Source organism: Protomyctophum bolini (genome assembly GCF_963924005.1).
Source record: "Protomyctophum bolini genome assembly, chromosome: 8".
In the NCBI taxonomy this organism is placed as follows: domain Eukaryota; kingdom Metazoa; phylum Chordata; class Actinopteri; order Myctophiformes; family Myctophidae; genus Protomyctophum; species Protomyctophum bolini.
In genome coordinates, this window is record NC_137869.1 from 32,862,889 (window position 1) to 32,880,397 (window position 17,509).

General features: G+C 43.2%; 2 protein-coding genes across 3 annotated transcripts in view; one reads left to right on the forward strand and one right to left on the reverse strand.

Moving 5' to 3' along the window:
- The window catches only part of LOC308319945 (glutathione hydrolase-like YwrD proenzyme), a 94,977-nt gene extending 84,440 nt beyond the window's left edge, over positions 1-10,537 (reverse strand). For both annotated transcript variants that reach the window (XM_080770188.1, XM_080770187.1), the window contains exons 1-9: positions 9,944-10,537; positions 7,947-8,100; positions 6,421-6,574; positions 5,375-5,581; positions 2,690-2,842; positions 2,170-2,257; positions 1,859-2,030; positions 938-1,094; positions 331-513 (exon numbers count right to left, since the gene is read on the reverse strand). In XM_080770188.1, coding sequence (XP_080626314.1) covers positions 331-513; positions 938-1,094; positions 1,859-2,030; positions 2,170-2,257; positions 2,690-2,842; positions 5,375-5,581; positions 6,421-6,574; positions 7,947-8,100; positions 9,944-10,043 — 1,368 coding nt within the window. In that variant the 5' untranslated portion in view covers positions 10,044-10,537. The remainder of the gene's footprint in view (positions 1-330; positions 514-937; positions 1,095-1,858; positions 2,031-2,169; positions 2,258-2,689; positions 2,843-5,374; positions 5,582-6,420; positions 6,575-7,946; positions 8,101-9,943) is intronic.
- Positions 10,538-13,107: 2,570 nt separating this feature from the next.
- tm4sf4 (transmembrane 4 L six family member 4) lies at positions 13,108-15,943 on the forward strand (the record flags this gene model as incomplete). The annotated part of the gene is made up of 5 exons (XM_080770646.1): positions 13,108-13,278; positions 13,449-13,538; positions 14,458-14,603; positions 15,317-15,497; positions 15,833-15,943. The coding sequence occupies 5 exons, from the start codon at positions 13,108-13,110 to the stop codon at positions 15,848-15,850; spliced, it is 606 nt and encodes a 201-aa protein (XP_080626772.1). The 3' UTR covers positions 15,851-15,943.
- Positions 15,944-17,509: the final 1,566 nt, after the last annotated feature.

Consider the following 17,509-nt stretch of genomic DNA (forward strand, 5'->3'; position numbering starts at 1 on the left):
TTCCCAAACCATTACGTGTAAGAAAGTAAAGTAAAAATAAAGAGCAAGATTCTCTACTGGGTTTTTATTATATATTATATTATTATATATTATATTTATATTTATTTTATTCAGGCACGAGGCATAGCACTCCCGAGCGAGCCGTAAAGGCGAGTGAGTAGCCGTGGTGATCAGTCGATGGCCGTGCTCATCAACTCACCATCCCAGATATGGTTGGAATCTATTTATAATAACTAATCTATTTCCACATAACATTAAACTCTGTCTCTGATAAGTTTGTGTGTGTGTGTGTGTGTGTGTGTGTGTGTGTGTGGGGGGGGGGGGTACTACCTGCACATGTCCCTGTGGCTGCATGAAACCTCCCATGACCCCCAGTGCAGCGAGGAGGCGGGGTTTGTGTGATTTGGGGGAAGAGTCGGTAAGGAGGGCGGCCATAATGGTATGGTAGGGACGCTTCCCGCCAGCAATGCAGTTGCTGTGGTTACGACGCAAAGTGAAGTTGTTGCCGCGATTCTGCAAGAGAGGAGGAGAGAAAAGCTGTCAGAGATGAAGATGGTGAGAGATTCTCTAGCAGCATTATTGTTCTCCATCATTAGCCAAAGTAATGCTACTAGAGAATTAACTAATGTATAGTGCACACGTGCATACACACACACGGTGGTGGAAAGTAACTAAGTATATTTACTCAAGTACTGTGTACACTACTTAAGTACCATTTTGTACTTTTACTCAAGTAAATGCGCGCGCACGCACACGCACACACACGCACACACGCACACACACACACACACACACACACACACACACACACACACACACACACACACACACACACACACACACACACACACACACACACACACACACACACACACACACACACACACACACACACACACACACACACACACACTCTCTCTCTCTCTCTCTCTCAGACCTGTAGTGAGAACCCACAGTCGTTTGGGACCAGACCGGTTCCAAAGCTCATGTAGATGCTGTTAACGAATGAACACGCGTTTCCTTGGCTGTCGATCACACAGAAATACACCGTGTCACTTCCTGTCACCAAACCAGGCTCCACCCCCTCCATGGCCCTGTCAAAATAGATAGATAGACAGACAGAAATATACAGTATTTTATCCTCACATCATGTGCCTCGATTCTCACCAAGTTTACAGAACGATTTCTTCATTTGTTTAATCAAACAAATGTATGTAACAGTATGGTCCTAGGCTTTATATTATGTACACGTGACCTATCAGTTTTGATCATAACTTCAAACCATCTCTACTAAAAATAAATGTAAATCCCGCACACAACCAATCTCCACTCGTCAAGTACAAAACCTGTCATAAATCAAAGAACCAGTTTCAAAATACTGTAAAAGCAACATTGGATTGGACTGGGATTAGTTGTTGTTCTTTTCCACAAGAAAATGGTTTGTATACATATGAATGTGTGTACAGTATGTGCTGCATTGCAATACAGGGTGACATTTAAGCCCAGAAATCTGTCTAAGGTGATTATACTTTTATAACAACAGAACTGAGAGTATGAACGCATGCGTGTGTCAGCTTCCATGTGAGAGCAACAGTGTTTTATAGCACAAGTTCAAAGTCTACGGTAATAGCGCCTGAATAAACTCATTGTTGCCAAAACACACACAAACGCACAAGTACAGCCACATACAAATTACAGACAGATGACCTGTAGTAGTGTAGGTACGCAAATCCACGGACACAGCAGGGAGACAGGTTTGGTGGGACAAGACATGAAAGGCCAGATGTCGAAGGTAAAAGGGTAGAAAAGCGTAAATAATTGTATCTTCTTTAGCAAGCAGACACACACACACACACACCTATCCATGTTGATTCCCTTGGCTCGTTGGCAGCTGTAGTCCTTGTCCAACAGATTTTCCAGAGGGATGGTCACATGATCTGGGTCGCTGAGGTTATGCCGTGTGTCTGTGGTTCCCAGACGGATAGCTTCTACCAGGACATGGATGTAATCAGAGCTGTTGTGGCCTAGAGCTTTGTGCGCGCACACACACACACACACACACACACACACACACACACACACACACGGCTCGATATTTTGTCACATTATCTTGACTCTTGATGATCCATGATGTTATTCTTTAGATATTTTTTTGTTAAATGTTATTACCTTTAAGCGGGAAATTCTCCAGGATGTTGAGCATCAAGAGGGCAGCCAATCCCTGACTGTTAGGAGGTGGCTCCCACAGACGTACGCCCTGAATCCATGAGACAATGAGTCACATTAGTATTCTGTTAGGAGGTGGCTCCCACAGACGTACGCCCTGAATCCATCAGACAATGAGTCACATTAGTATTCTGTTAGGAGGTGGCTCCCACAGACGTACGCCCTGAATCCATCAGACAATGAGTCACATTAGTATTGTTAGGAGGTGGCTCCCACAGACGTACGCCCTGAATCCATCAGACAATGAGTCACATTAGTATTCTGTTAGGAGGTGGCTCCCACAGACGTACGCCCTGAATCCATCAGACAATGAGTCACATTAGTATTCTGTTAGGAGGTGGCTCCCACAGACGTACGCCCTGAATCCATCAGACAATGAGTCACATTAGTATTCTTGCGGAATGCGGGCGGAAGTTTAGAGTATTGGAATGTGGCTCCTGTGTGTCTGTGCTAAGGACCTCACCTTATACTCTACGCTGATGGGCGTCATCATTTCACTGTCATGACCTCGGAGATCGTCCAGTGTCATGACTCCTCCATTCTGGCCGATGACATCAACAATGGCCTGGGCCACTCTGCCCTGGTAGAAAGCTGTCTTACCACGCTCACCAAGCTCCTGTCAACACATTCACACATCAACTAATTAAATTAGCAATAGTGCAAAAAAGCTATATCACCCCTGTAAGTTTGGTGAATTATCAATCAATCAAACTAAACTGGCACTCAGGCAGAACAACAGGGGTAATGTTCCTGCCCACCACTGCGGAGACTAGGGGTCGTCTTGGCTGGCTGTTCCAAGTTAGTTTGAGTTAGGGAAGCTGGGTGAGAAGGACAATCTATGTCGCTGCATTTGTGTCTGCTCAGTGCGAAGCTGCTTTTGGAAGAATAGCATGTCTCTCTCCGCACACTATGAAACTCTTCACCGGCAGGGGAAAATAAGCGCTTTGGCAACTTCACGTGTATCGGAACTTCGGAAGACACTCGTCTACATACTCCCTAAAGAAAATCAAGCAACCAGTAGTGGTCAGCAGCTACAACTCACTACAGTACAAAGGAAATTGGGTAATTGTCAGAATGACTAAATTGGGGAAAAAGGCTGACGGTGTCAGCCAGTAATATGCTGAGTTGGCGGTGCCCGGGATCAAACCCATGAACTTGTGGTCCAAAAGGCGAGAGCTCTACCGACTGAGCTACCCGGACACCAAATGAACAACTAATCAATATATCCACAGTACAAGGTAGAACCAGCCATGGTTTACCATGCTGTCCCAGCTTCCGGGGAGACGACACAGCAGTTGACACAGCAGTTGATAATATGTACAGTATATCTGTCAAGTCTTTCTTGTTGGCTGGTTTGTGGTTAACTGTCTTGGTTTTCTACCCATTTATTTTGTATGCCTGTTAATACAGGTTTATAAACACATTAACATTGATGGACAACAGCAGTCAATTCTCATTCCCCGTCATTTTCTTTGTTAAATTATAATGAGAAATTGATGACAGGTCAATATATTATTAAAGCTATATGATCAAATATGTGACCAACCCAGGGGCGGGCCATCAGGGGGAGCTGGGGGTATGGCCGTTCCAGGCCCGGGACTCTTCTTGACAAATCATTACAAGTGTCTCTTATTTTGAAGAGGAAGAGGAAGTACATTTTTGTTGTAGCCAACTGCCATGACAGTTGTTATGATGCCGGCAAGCGCTGTAGTCTAACCAAGATTAGTAAACAAGAAACCACAAGGATTAAACGCAAGCTTTTAGCCAAAGTTCACAGGGCCTGATCCTGCGCTCTCCCCCCAGCCCAGTATTGACTTGTTCCGCCAGTAGACCAACCGTTGTTGAAAAGTAGAATTTACGGTGAGATTTTGTTTGCTCCGCTACTAAATATGACGACAGAACCAGGGCAATATGGAAGATGAGATTTAATGATTTGATGGTAGGTAAAAGTGTATTGGAATGCTACGATCATGGCACAGAAATGTGAAAAATCTGTCCAAGGAATACATTCACGTGACAAAGAGGGTGTGTTGGTGGGAGACTGTAGAGTCATGCCTGAGGAATGGCCTTATGGTGCAATGAAAACCTTCCATCAATATTAGCCTAAGGTCACCACTATTGTTTCATTGTTCCTGGACAGTGTATATGTGTGTGTGTGTGTGTGTGTGTGTGTGTGTGTGTGTGTGTGTGTGTGTGTGTGTGTGTGTGTGTGTGTGTGTGTGCGTGCGTGCGTGCGTGTTGGGGGAGTATGGACCCACTAATACCTAAGCTTGTTAGTATCAGTGAAGTAAAGGTGCGCCTCGATCAATACTAGGCAGATCAATAGAGCACACATTCACCTACATTGTGACAGAAATAATGATCCTGCACGCCTGCCTGCCAGCACGCACGCACGCACGCACACACATGCACACGCACACACAAACGCGGTGGTCATAGGCACACACACAAAAGTTCCATTGAAGCCTCGCAGACAGGAAAGCAGAGAATGGGCATAGCTCTGAATATCACTATGACGACATTCAAACATACAGTACAGTGACTACGCCACTGGACAGAGGAGTGTCACTCCAGCAGGGCCAGATTAACCGTTTACGGCTCCTGTGGCTACGAAAGAAGTTTGATGCCTCTCGAGACGGGGATCCAGGAGGTGAGGGGGTGGAGGTTTTGGGATTGCTGCTGCTGAAAATGTTTGCTTCAACAGCGGGGTGACGGGTCCTGCCGACGCATTTCTGCACCGATTTAGCACTATTTCAGCAGGCCCCGGACCCGTATTTTGGCCCTGGTTTCCTTTTTTGTTCCTCCCCTTCCTTCTCCTCGTCTCCGATGGTCCCACCAGGCACCCACATCTCCCTCTGGTGCTTCTCATTCTTTATGTCCTCTCATACGACCATTCCCTCACTTATAATGATTATTTGAATTATCAGCTGTTCATTTTCTCCCCAATTGAATCATTATGTAATTTCCCCCTGGAAGTTGCCTTATTGAAATGTGCAATACAAATAAACTCCCCTTGCCTCTTCCTAGCAGTTACGTTCTAAGAAGTCAACAAGTCAGGGGGCGGAATTCTGGTCCCAGTACAGATAATTCATTTTGACCATTCCATTTGAGCCATGAAATGTTTTGTTTTTAGACTTTCATGGATTACCTTCAGGGTGTGCGCCAGGGCAGGGTTTCTGAATACTTGTCCATGATTTGGCGCCTGACCATTAATCAGCAGGTCTCCGCCCAGTTCCTTCCCAGCACGCCGCAGGGCAGCAACGCCCAGAGCCCAGTGATGAGCCGTCACCTCGTGCACAGGAAACCCCACCTCTGCCAGCTCCACCGCCCCACTCAACACATCCTGCAGGGAGAGCTGGGGAAACAGGAAGAGGAAACACACATCACACAATGACCTCATAGGAAGCCTGAATGAGCAGGAAGTGTGTCAGTTTGACAGTAAACGTGGATATTAAGACAATAAGATGAGGCAAGACATTTCCTTGCTCCTGAACACTCTTAGGTGAACTAAAATCAGTCAGGACACTGTCATTGAGATATAGTGTGTACATTAAATGTTACAAATGTTATTTATAATTTATTTATATTTTAAGTGTGGCAGAACAAATCAGTACAAACATGACACAGACTTGATTCTGAGCGCACAAAACCTCCGTAGGACAGAGAGGAGGAGGTTATGAAAATGATGAGCTGGGAGTGGTGATAGCAAGGAAGATGGCATTTCCGTTCACGAAAATATATTTTTAAATATCTTTAAATTTCATTTTAAAAATGTAAATGCTGCTTGGCATATGCTGTCAAGCAGCATATGCTTAGGTGATTACGATTTATATTAGGATAAATTTGCACGACTGTAAAAACAAAATGGGGAGGAGGATTCATAACCGCTTGATATTTTACTCATTAATAGAGCTTCTGTGTCCCAGACTGTATGACAGGAAGCATTTGAAATTTGTGGGAGGCAACAGTCTGGCCATGCAAGACTATGATAGCAGGAAAAACAATGTGTGAGTGTAAGAGTAAGCTGTAAGAGTGAGTACTAGTCTTTTTTTATGCATCCTACTATGTTATCTGTGAACATAGTAGGATGGTGTGTGGAGCAAAGAATACAAATTATTATTGTTAAGTTACTGTATTTGTGTTATGTGTACAAAAAGCTACACAAATGAAATGAACAAAAACACCTTGCAATACCTTCTGACTACCAAACAGTCGGACAGTATCACACCAGCATGCAGGTGCTCCCGGTACTGTGATGTTTAAGGCATCGTATGATGGGGGAGGGGCCTCAGCACTGTAACCACGCCCCTCCAGGAAGTCCAGCGTTTGGGCTCTAGGGGAACGGCCACTGAGGTGAGAATGGAAGTCAGAGAGATAGAGAGATCAGCTTAATCCCTCTCAAGCTATTTAACTCCACTCGCCATTCCACTCTAGGAAGGGAATACAGATCTGTTGTTCTCACATCATAAAGTGTCGGTTCAATCCATATTAATGCAGGTCAAGTTAATTATAATGGAACCTCAGAGTGATTATATGTGCTTACTTCAAACGTAAATATATGTGCACAGTGGCACTGTCAGGACTTAAAGAGTGTGGGAGGTGCGGGGGTCATGACATAACAGGTGCATCTCACCTACAGCTAGCATATACAAAAACAATGAATTGCTGTGTATTAGCTTGTCTGACACCTTGATGAGACTGAGAGAGCAACTGCAGTTTAGTTACTGTATGTAGACTAGAATGGCCATTGCAGCACCAGTCGGGGAAAATAAATAAATAGACCAGTCATCCCCCAATAGTGCGGGGAAATTCAGACCCTTCTGACCCTATGGAGTCATGGAGAAGTCAATCAAAGAAAAGAAAAAGAACACAATACAGACTGGGCTCCAGTTTGCTTTGTCTATAGAGCGCCGAAGTCTTACGTCAAAATCGGTAGAGGACGCAAATCCACAGGTTCATGTACTCATTGTAATCCCCATAGGGGGATTTTAGATCGCCTCATATAGTAACTGTGTTTGAAAAATAAACATGTCATTCCGTCCGTTTCACTCATATGGATATGAAGAATCAACTGACTGAGAGAAAACGCTATTGTTACTGCTACTGAATTAGTTACATTTTTGCTAGAAACAGTATCATATATGAGTGACTGACTGTCGCAAACGATACAGAGACACCTCCATGACAATAACCAAGAGACAGCTTGTTTAAATTTAGACCACAATGCTTATATGAAACGATGTTAAGATGAGTCCATGTTATTCTCCATAGAGAAATTACTTCCATGAACCAGGCAGAACCAGGGGATGAGCGAGTGACGTCAGGACTTCGGAACTCTATAGAGGGTATGTGCGTGACATCATCATCATACCTTGAAGTTATGCGGGAACACCTACTGAGTGGCAAAAAACTACTTTCTGGCCTACATCCAAACAGAAAAGTCCTATATGATTGCATTTAACGATGTTAAACTCACTTTGCCACTCGCATTATACCCTCTATAGAAGTATTAATGTCATTGAGAGTACATTCATTTGATCTGAGGGCTGAGGTTTTTGGACAAAAAGCAAGTGGCGTAACTGAAGCACGCCACACACACATACGCACACACACACACACACACACGCACAAAGAGTTTCAAACAATGGACCAGGCAAACCTTTTGTTGGAAACAGACTCAATATGATAGGAACGAACAGACAAAGAGAGAGTCTCTCTACCTGCCATTGATTCCAGTAATGTCTCCTGTGTTTCCATTGTAAAACAGGCAGAAGGCATCTCCACCTGGACCGGTGCTGAATGGCTCCGTTACAGACAATGCTGCTGCTATGGCAATCGCTGCGTCTGCTGCATTCCCACCACGCTTTAAGATGTCTGTGCCACAAGCACACACAATACATCACACACGCAATACAAAATGAAATGAATATTAATCAGTCACTGTTAATCATTACTAGGACATGAACTTTACACAGAGATACAGCCAGTGTTAGTACATAGCCGTGTTACAAATTCAACTATCATACTTTTTACAGTGTACAGTATACAACTCATTAGTCTACAGCGGGGTGGGTGATAGCTGATTTAAGTCAGACTCAGGCAGCCATTCATTACCCACATATGTCCCTCCATAACCCTTCACAATTAATATTAAAGACAGACAACAAGGCCATATACAAAATGTACCCTCAGTGTCTGTCAGCCATGGTTCACATGACGCTCGACAGTCATGTTTCAGGTCTCTCTCTCTCTGTCTGTCTGTCTGTCTGTCTGTCTGTCTGTCTGTCTGTCTGTCTGTCTGTCTGTCTGTCTGTCTGTCTGTCTGTCTGTCTGTCTGTCTGTCTGTCTGTCTGTCTGTCTGTCTGTCTGTCTGTCTGTCTGTCTGTCTGTCTGTCTGTCTGTCTGTCTGTCTGTCTGTCTGTCTGTCTGTCTGTCTGTCTGTCTGTCTGTCTGTCTGTCTGTCTGTCTGTCTGTCTGTCTGTCTGTCTGTCTGTCTGTCTGTCTGTCTGTCTGTCTGTCTGTCTGTCTGTCTGTCTGTCTGTCTGTCTGTCTGTCTGTCTGTCTGTCTGTCTGTCTGTCTGTCTGTCTGTCTGTCTGTCTGTCTGTCTGTCTGTCTGTCTGTCTGTCTGTCTGTCTGTCTGTCTGTCTGTCTGTCTGTCTGTCTGTCTGTCTGTCTGTCTGTCTGTCTGTCTGTCTGTCTGTCTGTCTGTCTGTCTGTCTGTCTGTCTGTCTGTCTGTCTGTCTGTCTGTCTGTCTGTCTGTCTGTCTGTCTGTCTGTCTGTCTGTCTGTCTGTCTGTCTGTCTGTCTGTCTGTCTGTCTGTCTGTCTGTCTGTCTGTCTGTCTGTCTGTCTGTCTGTCTGTCTGTCTGTCTGTCTGTCTGTCTGTCTGTCTGTCTGTCTGTCTGTCTGTCTGTCTGTCTGTCTGTCTGTCTGTCTGTCTGTCTGTCTGTCTGTCTGTCTGTCTGTCTGTCTGTCTGTCTGTCTGTCTGTCTGTCTGTCTGTCTGTCTGTCTGTCTGTCTGTCTGTCTGTCTGTCTGTCTGTCTGTCTGTCTGTCTGTCTGTCTGTCTGTCTGTCTGTCTGTCTGTCTGTCTGTCTGTCTGTCTGTCTGTCTGTCTGTCTGTCTGTCTGTCTGTCTGTCTGTCTGTCTGTCTGTCTGTCTGTCTGTCTGTCTGTCTGTCTGTCTGTCTGTCTGTCTGTCTGTCTGTCTGTCTGTCTGTCTGTCTGTCTGTCTGTCTGTCTGTCTGTCTGTCTGTCTGTCTGTCTGTCTGTCTGTCTGTCTGTCTGTCTGTCTGTCTGTCTGTCTGTCTGTCTGTCTGTCTGTCTGTCTGTCTGTCTGTCTGTCTGTCTGTCTGTCTGTCTGTCTGTCTGTCTGTCTGTCTGTCTGTCTGTCTGTCTGTCTGTCTGTCTGTCACTCACACACTCACACACACACACACACAACATTTGAGAAAACAAAATGACAAATGGTCAAAACAAAATAATGTATGAACAATTAAAAGGGAATAAAGGAAATGGGAATGTGCATGCAGGACCAATGGAAATAAGCCCTGGGTTTTGTGTGTACCTGACCTGTACCAGTGCCACTATACCTTTTTTGCAAATTATTAATAAAATATTCAATCAATCAATGAATCAATCAAAAGCTTACACAACCAAGAATTGTACATTAAAATTGTGTCAGAAATAGTCAGTTCTATAAACTTCGGTGTCTCTCACCCAGTCCGATGCTGGTAGCCAGAGACTGACTGGACGCCGCACAGCCGTGTAAACATACAACAGGCGAACGGTGAGAGGAGAACATCAACTCTGCATCCATTATACTGTATGTGCCCACTGCAGCCCAGATGATACTACTATACCACTAAACCCGTGCCTATAGCCTATAGACCTTTTTATCTAACATCAAAGTCCATCTCCATATATAAGAGGTAAGTCTAGCTGTTGTGTCCCTTACGCTTACAGGACAAAGTCTGTTGTCTCCCTTACAGGACAAAGTCATTAAAGACAACCCCGCTGAACTTGGCTGAAGCCTGATCGAGTTACTTTAGCCTACCCTCCTCGAGAGTCGACGCTCTGCTGCTGCATGCGACTGTTTGGGAATGGGGAATTGGGGATCTCTTCCCTGTTATCAATACCATATCGAAGCAGGGAGGAAAACATAATTTCCATTGTTTTAGCCAGGTGCTATAATGTATGCATGGTCTGGACACGGCAGTTACGGCACGCTGTTTCCACGAGAACTATGTGGACCATAGAGTTGGCTGCAACAACCAGAGCAATTGAAAGGAGTCCTCTGGCAAGACTGGTATGATCGACCATATCTATTTGACTGGCAACAACAATCCCTGCATACGTAACACGTAAGCGCCGTCAGGCCGGCCGGGTATATTGTCGCATTGTTGTGACGTCACGATAATAATAAAAACATACAGGCAAAGCAATGCTTCTCTCTCTCTCTCTCTCTCTCTCTCTCTCTCTCTCTCTCTCTCTATATATATATATATATATACCGGTATATAAAAGAAGGAGCCACAACGAGAAATGTCTTGAGTGTATAGGGTTTGATAAAACAAGGCTCAAGACTTCCCAAAACAAACTGGTCAGGTTACTACTTGGCCTCACTCCTCGAACCCACCTCACCCCTGCCCATTTTGACAGACTGGAATGGCTTAGAGTTGACGACAGAGTAGCCTAAACATCATCTTGCAATGGGTCTGGTCCACAAGATCACGAAGATACCCATGTACCTAAATACTTCCTTAATGTCAACGAAGTCCACACCCATAACACCAGAGGGAGCTCAACAAACCATGTGCAACCCAGATTCGGCACAAACAAGGGACTCAATTATTTCCCCTCCTATGCCACCAAAATGTGGAACGCTCTACCCACAGTCATTAAGACATGTGAATCCCTTGACTCCTTCAAAACTGCTCTCAAAGGGCACCTACAGACGGCTGCAATTCGAAACTGGCCCCAGAAAAACCTGAATCCCCCACCCACCCTTTTTTTCCCTCACTGTATATGTTTTTTTTCCTCCCTTTTTACCTCCTCTATGATGATTTCCTGTTTTTAGCTATATAGAAGAGTATATTTGTACGTCTCTAATTGTTATGATGAATTGAACATGGTGGGCCCTATTGTAAACAAGTGTAATACTTTATGGTGTCGTCCACAGTTTTGTATTGAGTTGCGCTTGAAATGTACTGTAATTCTCCAATCTGTTAATAAATTCATGAATCAATCAATCAATCAATCAAATGATGATGTCAGATCAACATGTAATGTCAGAACAGCCTCTGAGGGTGACAGTCTTGAGTCTACATGTTTTGATGAGGGCCCAGGTAGGGCCGGGCCTTAATTTTCATAATAATAGTGTTATTGCTGTAGTAATAATAGGCTACAATAATGTTCTACTCAGATCAGATTCAATGTATTGTCACTGCACAGAGTATACAAATACTTGACAATGAAATTAAGTGTGGTGTGGCGTCTAGCCAGAAGTGCAATACAGTAATGCAGTAAGGAGAGAATAAATACATTTTTGAATGTACAGTATGTACAGTAATATCCTTCACTCTACATCTCAGATGCAAATCAATAAGTAAAGAAACTAGGCTAATTACATTTTTTTACATACAATTTTGAGGTACTTTTACTGGAGTAGGCTATTTCAAAATGTCAGTACTTTTACTTCTACTCCACTATATTTCAGAGGCAAATATTGTAGCCTACTTTTACTAGACTACAATTATTTGAAAGTTAGTTAGGCCTACTAGTTACTTTGTAGATTTTGATTATTACAAAACATACATTAACCATGCAAAAAATGTGAGTACTTTTTACACCACTGAACCTTGGGCCCTCCTCGTTTCCCTCCACACCAAATATCTTCAAGTAAAGCCAATCTTACCAGATCACAAAATGTTTGCCTATTTTCGATACATGTTCATGACATGCCCAGAATAGGGCGTGTCCTGTACATTCTCTCTGAGCACCTATAGTCCTATATGGATTGGATACACACCTGTCCTCATGCCCTTCAGTCTCTACTAAACACATGGTAAAACATTAACTCTATTGTGTGTGTGTGTGTGTGTGTGTGTGTGTGTGTGTGTGCGTGCGTGCGTGCGTGCGTGCGTGCGTGCGTGCGTGCGTGTGTGTGTGTGTGTGTGTGTGTGTGTGTGCATGCGCGCGCGTGTGTGTGTGTGTGTGTGTGTGTGTGTGTGTGTGTGTGTGTGTGTGTGTGTGTGTCGGTGTGTCGGTGTCTGCAAACTCAAGTGCGTGCGTGTGTGTGCGAGAGAGAGAGAGAGACTGTGTGATCATGCCATATCCATTGTGGCTGTTCATGTCTGTGAAATGGTGACATCATATATCTACACCCAACAGGTGTCTATAAAACCTCATCCCTACTAAAACTAACTCAGCTGCATGCAGGACCATTGAGGTAGACACAGTATAGGCCTGCAAGAGGACAAGGGCATTTAACACGCTATGATTAATTGCACTTTTATTGTAAGAAGTATAGAGACAGGTGCAGATTGGCTAGAGAAAAACTGCTAGCTTTGACAAAGTTTGAACAAGAGACAGAGACTACAGGTGTAGAGAGAGGTACAAGCGTACATACAGAGCGCCAAACCAACAGCCGTGGCATCAGTGTCTGGATGTGACCTGGATGTTGTGCAGTAGTGTTCAGTCCATGCTGTGGAGCAGAATTAACAACGTTTAATTAGAAAAGTGTCTTAGAAGACCAGAAGAGAAGACCAGAAGAGAGGAGATTTGAGTCTATGTACCAAACAAACGTCTAATAGAGCTTAGTTATAAGTGTCACAGCCCGTAGAAGTGCTAGCCTTACTGTTAAGTGACAGCCTTGTGACAGGATGTGCTTAGGTGGTTTTGCAAAATGCTTGGGGATCAGTCTGATGCCGCTGGCCATGGTGTGCGCGCTGTGTAACATCTTGCTGTTCTTCCCTGCGGGACACACTGTGGACAGTGAACACATCACAGACGAGGTGTGGTACTTTGGTGGACTTTTGGGATCTGGTGTTCTGGTGAGTAGGCTACCACACTGACAGGAAACTTGCCTTGTAGAAATTCACTTTTTCACACAAATCGTATTAGGTTTTTCTTTCTACATACTTAAATATATATTGTATCTATTGTATATTGTGTGTGTGCGTGCGTGTTTGGGCGTGTGCATGCATACGTGTGTGTGCGTCAGATGATCTTCCCAGCTCTGGTCTTCATGGGTCTGAAGAACAACGATTGCTGTGGTTGCTGTGGTAATGAAAGCTGTGGGCGGAGATGTTCGGTGAGCAAAATGTATTTTCTTTATTTAACCGATATAATTTGCTGGTGTGTTACAGCTGTAACCAAATCCTAACCCAACCAAATCAACCTATCTATCTAAATGCATAATTATAATAATTAAAATAATGATATCTGTTAATTGTTTAAAATCACATCAAGTTGAGATGTTTTAGATAAGAAATGTGGTTGATATGACAGGAAATTCCAATGTTTCACATGACCCTCTCACATAAAGCTGCTATTGTACTAGTACTGCGCACACACATTTAAAAAAAAGGATCAATACCTCAGGAATGTATGTGTGAGCGTGTGCATGGGTGTAAGTGTAATGACTGATCAACTCTCTCTCTCTCTCTCTCACACACACACACACACACACACACACACACACACACACACACACACACACACACACACAAACACACACACTAAAAACTACTTTTTTACCAGCTGCTGTAAGCACAGCTGATCTATGTTCTCTCTGCTTGGCTTTCACGCCCACTCGACCTATCTTTCTCATTGGCTGCTGTATTGACTACCTATCGTCCTGATTAGCTGCCTCGTCTCTAGGCAACCAGACACTTTTTGCCTCTAGCCGACCTCTCAGCCAATGGGATAGCATGCAGCCAGCAACAACCCACTAGTGTGTGTGTGTGTGTGTGTGTGTGTGTGTGTGTGTGTGTGTGTGTGTGCAGCTGGTAAAATATGACTTTTGGGCTTGTTTTTTTTTGTCATTTAACAGTTCAAATGCAGGATTGTTTAATTGACTGACTTTCATGAGTAAAAGTTATCTTCTTCCCGTTTCTTCCTCGATCCTCATCTTTGTGTTCCTCTCTGTCACTTTCTCAACCTTGCTCTCTGTTCTTGTGTTTTACCGTTCTTTCCATTCCACCCACTTCCCTGCTGGTCTCTGTCTCCAGATGCTGAGCTCCATACTGTTTGCAGGTGTGGGTGTTTTGGGGGCAGGTTACTCCGTCATAGTATCTGCCGTGGCTATCAACAAGGGACCAAGGTGTAACATTAATGCTACCACTCACGACGACTGGATCTACCCTTTCGTTGACAGGTGAGAGCTTTTTTTTTTTTTTTTTTGAGAGCAGCCGTAGCTGAGTCCGTAGAGAGGCCATCTGGGAATCTATATTTCGCTGGTTAGATCCTTGGCCCGCCCACTCTGTGTCAAAGTGCCTCTGAGCAAGACACTCTCATCAGATACACCTAAGCGACCATCTGCTGGATGAAGCTGTAAAAGTAATTTCCTCTACATCTACAGGGGTCAGAAACCTCCTTTTCAAATCTGTATAAAAAAAAATATCTTAAACAATGTAAAGGGGAAATCTCCCCTTTGCATTGTTTAAGATATTTTTGGGGCTTTTTGCCTTTATTGATAGATATACAGTAGGTTGACAGCAAACAGGGAGATAGATGGGGTGAAGACATGCAGCAAAGGTCGTCGGGATCGGGACTCGAACCTGCGACACACTGTCAGGCTGGATTACCAGCCTGGGTGCCTGGACTGCTAGGCCGGCCCGGGCCTCCCCTTTACATTGTTAATAAGAATTGATTGATTGATTGATTGAATACTTTATTAATAGTTTGCAAAAAAGGGTACAGTGGTACAGATGTATACAAAAGGATAACCCAAAAAACTACAAATTGCATTGAGGTCCTGTGTATTCAATTCATCGAGACATTTAAAGACAAACAATAAGTATGTTGGTGTATAGTTGCTGTTGTGTTGGGAAACACCAACCATCCTGTCTTCTTGCTCTCTTTTTCCAGTAACTACCTATCTGACCGCATAATTTGGTCAAAGTGCGTCGAACCAGTTGGTGTGGTGTCCTGGCATCTGTCTTTGTTCGCCGTCCTGCTGGTCATGGGTTTGAGCCAGATGGTGCTATGTGCCGTCCAGGTGATAAACGGCCTGCTGGGAGCCCTGTGTGGGGACTGCTGCGGTGCAGGGGTCAGTATAATTTAGATTTACTTTAAATTATGTCCAAGCTTAGGTTGATTTGGTTTTATTTTTATTATGACAAAATGTATTTGGCACACCTTGAATGATGTTGAATGATGGCTGTGTTTAATATCAGTGAAGATAGAGACACATAATTAAGAAATTTTAAATATGATCTATCACTTGATTTGATTTTTAAACCATTTGGGATGTAAAGTAATCCAAAATGCACTTAAAATAATCCAATGACACCCTTGGATTTGTTTTCGCCAGTTATCACTTTTTGCAATTAATTGATTTAATTAAAATTTTCATCAAAGCTGTCCATATTTTGTGTCTTTTAGAGTCCTGATGCAGCCTGAGCATTTCCTTCTAGCATATGTTGGAAGGCTGGAGCTACTGTACATTTCGTCTTCCGTTTATCCTGAAGTTAATTAGAAGATGGGACTTATTCCTCCTGCATCTTTTCATTTCAGCATTTTTTTTCACCGTAGAAATATTGCACGAATCAGAGCCTATTTGTCATTGGACGATGCAAAAACGCTAATCCACGCCTTTGTTTTTTCTCGGCTTGATTACTGCAATGCACTTTTTTCTGGACTGCCTAAGAAAATAACTGACAGATTACAACTTGTCCAAAATGCAGCAGCCAGAGTTTTAACAAGAACTAAGAGAGAGAACATAACCGCCCCCTAAGGTCTTCCACTGCTGGCCTGCTCGCTTTGCCTAAAAAAATGGCAACAAAAAAATACGGGAAAGCAGCTTTTTGTTTCTACGGGCCGACGGCGTGGAACAAACTCCCACTGTACCTTCTACAGGCAGCCTCTGTAGACATTTTTAAAGCACAGCTCAAGACCCACTTCTACACCCTTGCTTTTAATTGATCTTTACATTTTTTTGTTATTCATGTCCTCACTGTATTGCATTACTGCTCTTGTTTTTTAATGTTTATGCCTTGCTTTTCTTTTCTTTTCTCCATTGCTCTGTAAAGCACTTTGAGCTGCATTTCATGTCATGAAAGGTGCTATACAAATAAAGTTTTATTATTATTATTATCTCTTCTGTCCAAATATGTCTGTTGCAGTTAGCAAAGATTTATATGTTTTCTCATGTATGCAGTAATACAATTTTTGATTGTACACATCAAGCAGGCCAGTATCACTGTATCTGACATTATATGGTTTGGTTTGGGGTAATTGAATTATGCTTTAAGTAGCAAGCATGTGACAAATTATGGGTTCTTCTGATTCTGAACCCATTCCAAGCATTATTTTTTGGATGAAAAACACCCCTTGGGCTAAATTCGGCCATAGCCATTTGCCCAAATGTGATCATCTCATCACATTTGTGAAGACTGCTATGGCCGAGCATCTCTTGAGTCTGCATGACCCAGGCCAGAGTTATAGGCCTATAAGGTCTGACCGCCCAAGTTAGTATGTAGCATTACCGCCCCCTCGTGGACATTTGTGGATACTACACCAGTAGTATTCACAACAGTTCGTTGGATGCATTTTGCTCAATAGCCTATAAGTGTATTTATAATAGATTCACTGACTCACAGACAGTGCCAAACAAACAGCCAAGTAAACTATTACAGTATCTCTTATCATTTTCATTTAAAGCAAACAAGTAAAACTGTTTTTGGAGAAAGATCTGAAGGTACGTGTTAATTTGCATGACCAAGTCTACTCAACTCTAAATAAAATGTAACTTTGATTTGAGACGTATGTCGTATTACAGTAGCAAAGCATTACATGCTTAATGATGATATGCGCATTATCAAAGTAATGAAAGTATACATTGATTCAATCTAACTAATAAACATAAACATAAACATAAAAAGATGCTCGTAATTTCTGATTTATCAATTGCTCAAGTTGACACGTCAACATTTGAGTAGCAGTAGCTACAAAATAAACTACATGTTTGATTGAATACTTACTGTATTACCAGTTTGTTATATAGTAGTACAGCAGTGGTATTATACTGCTAAAGGAATTGTGGCTCTATGTGGAACGTTC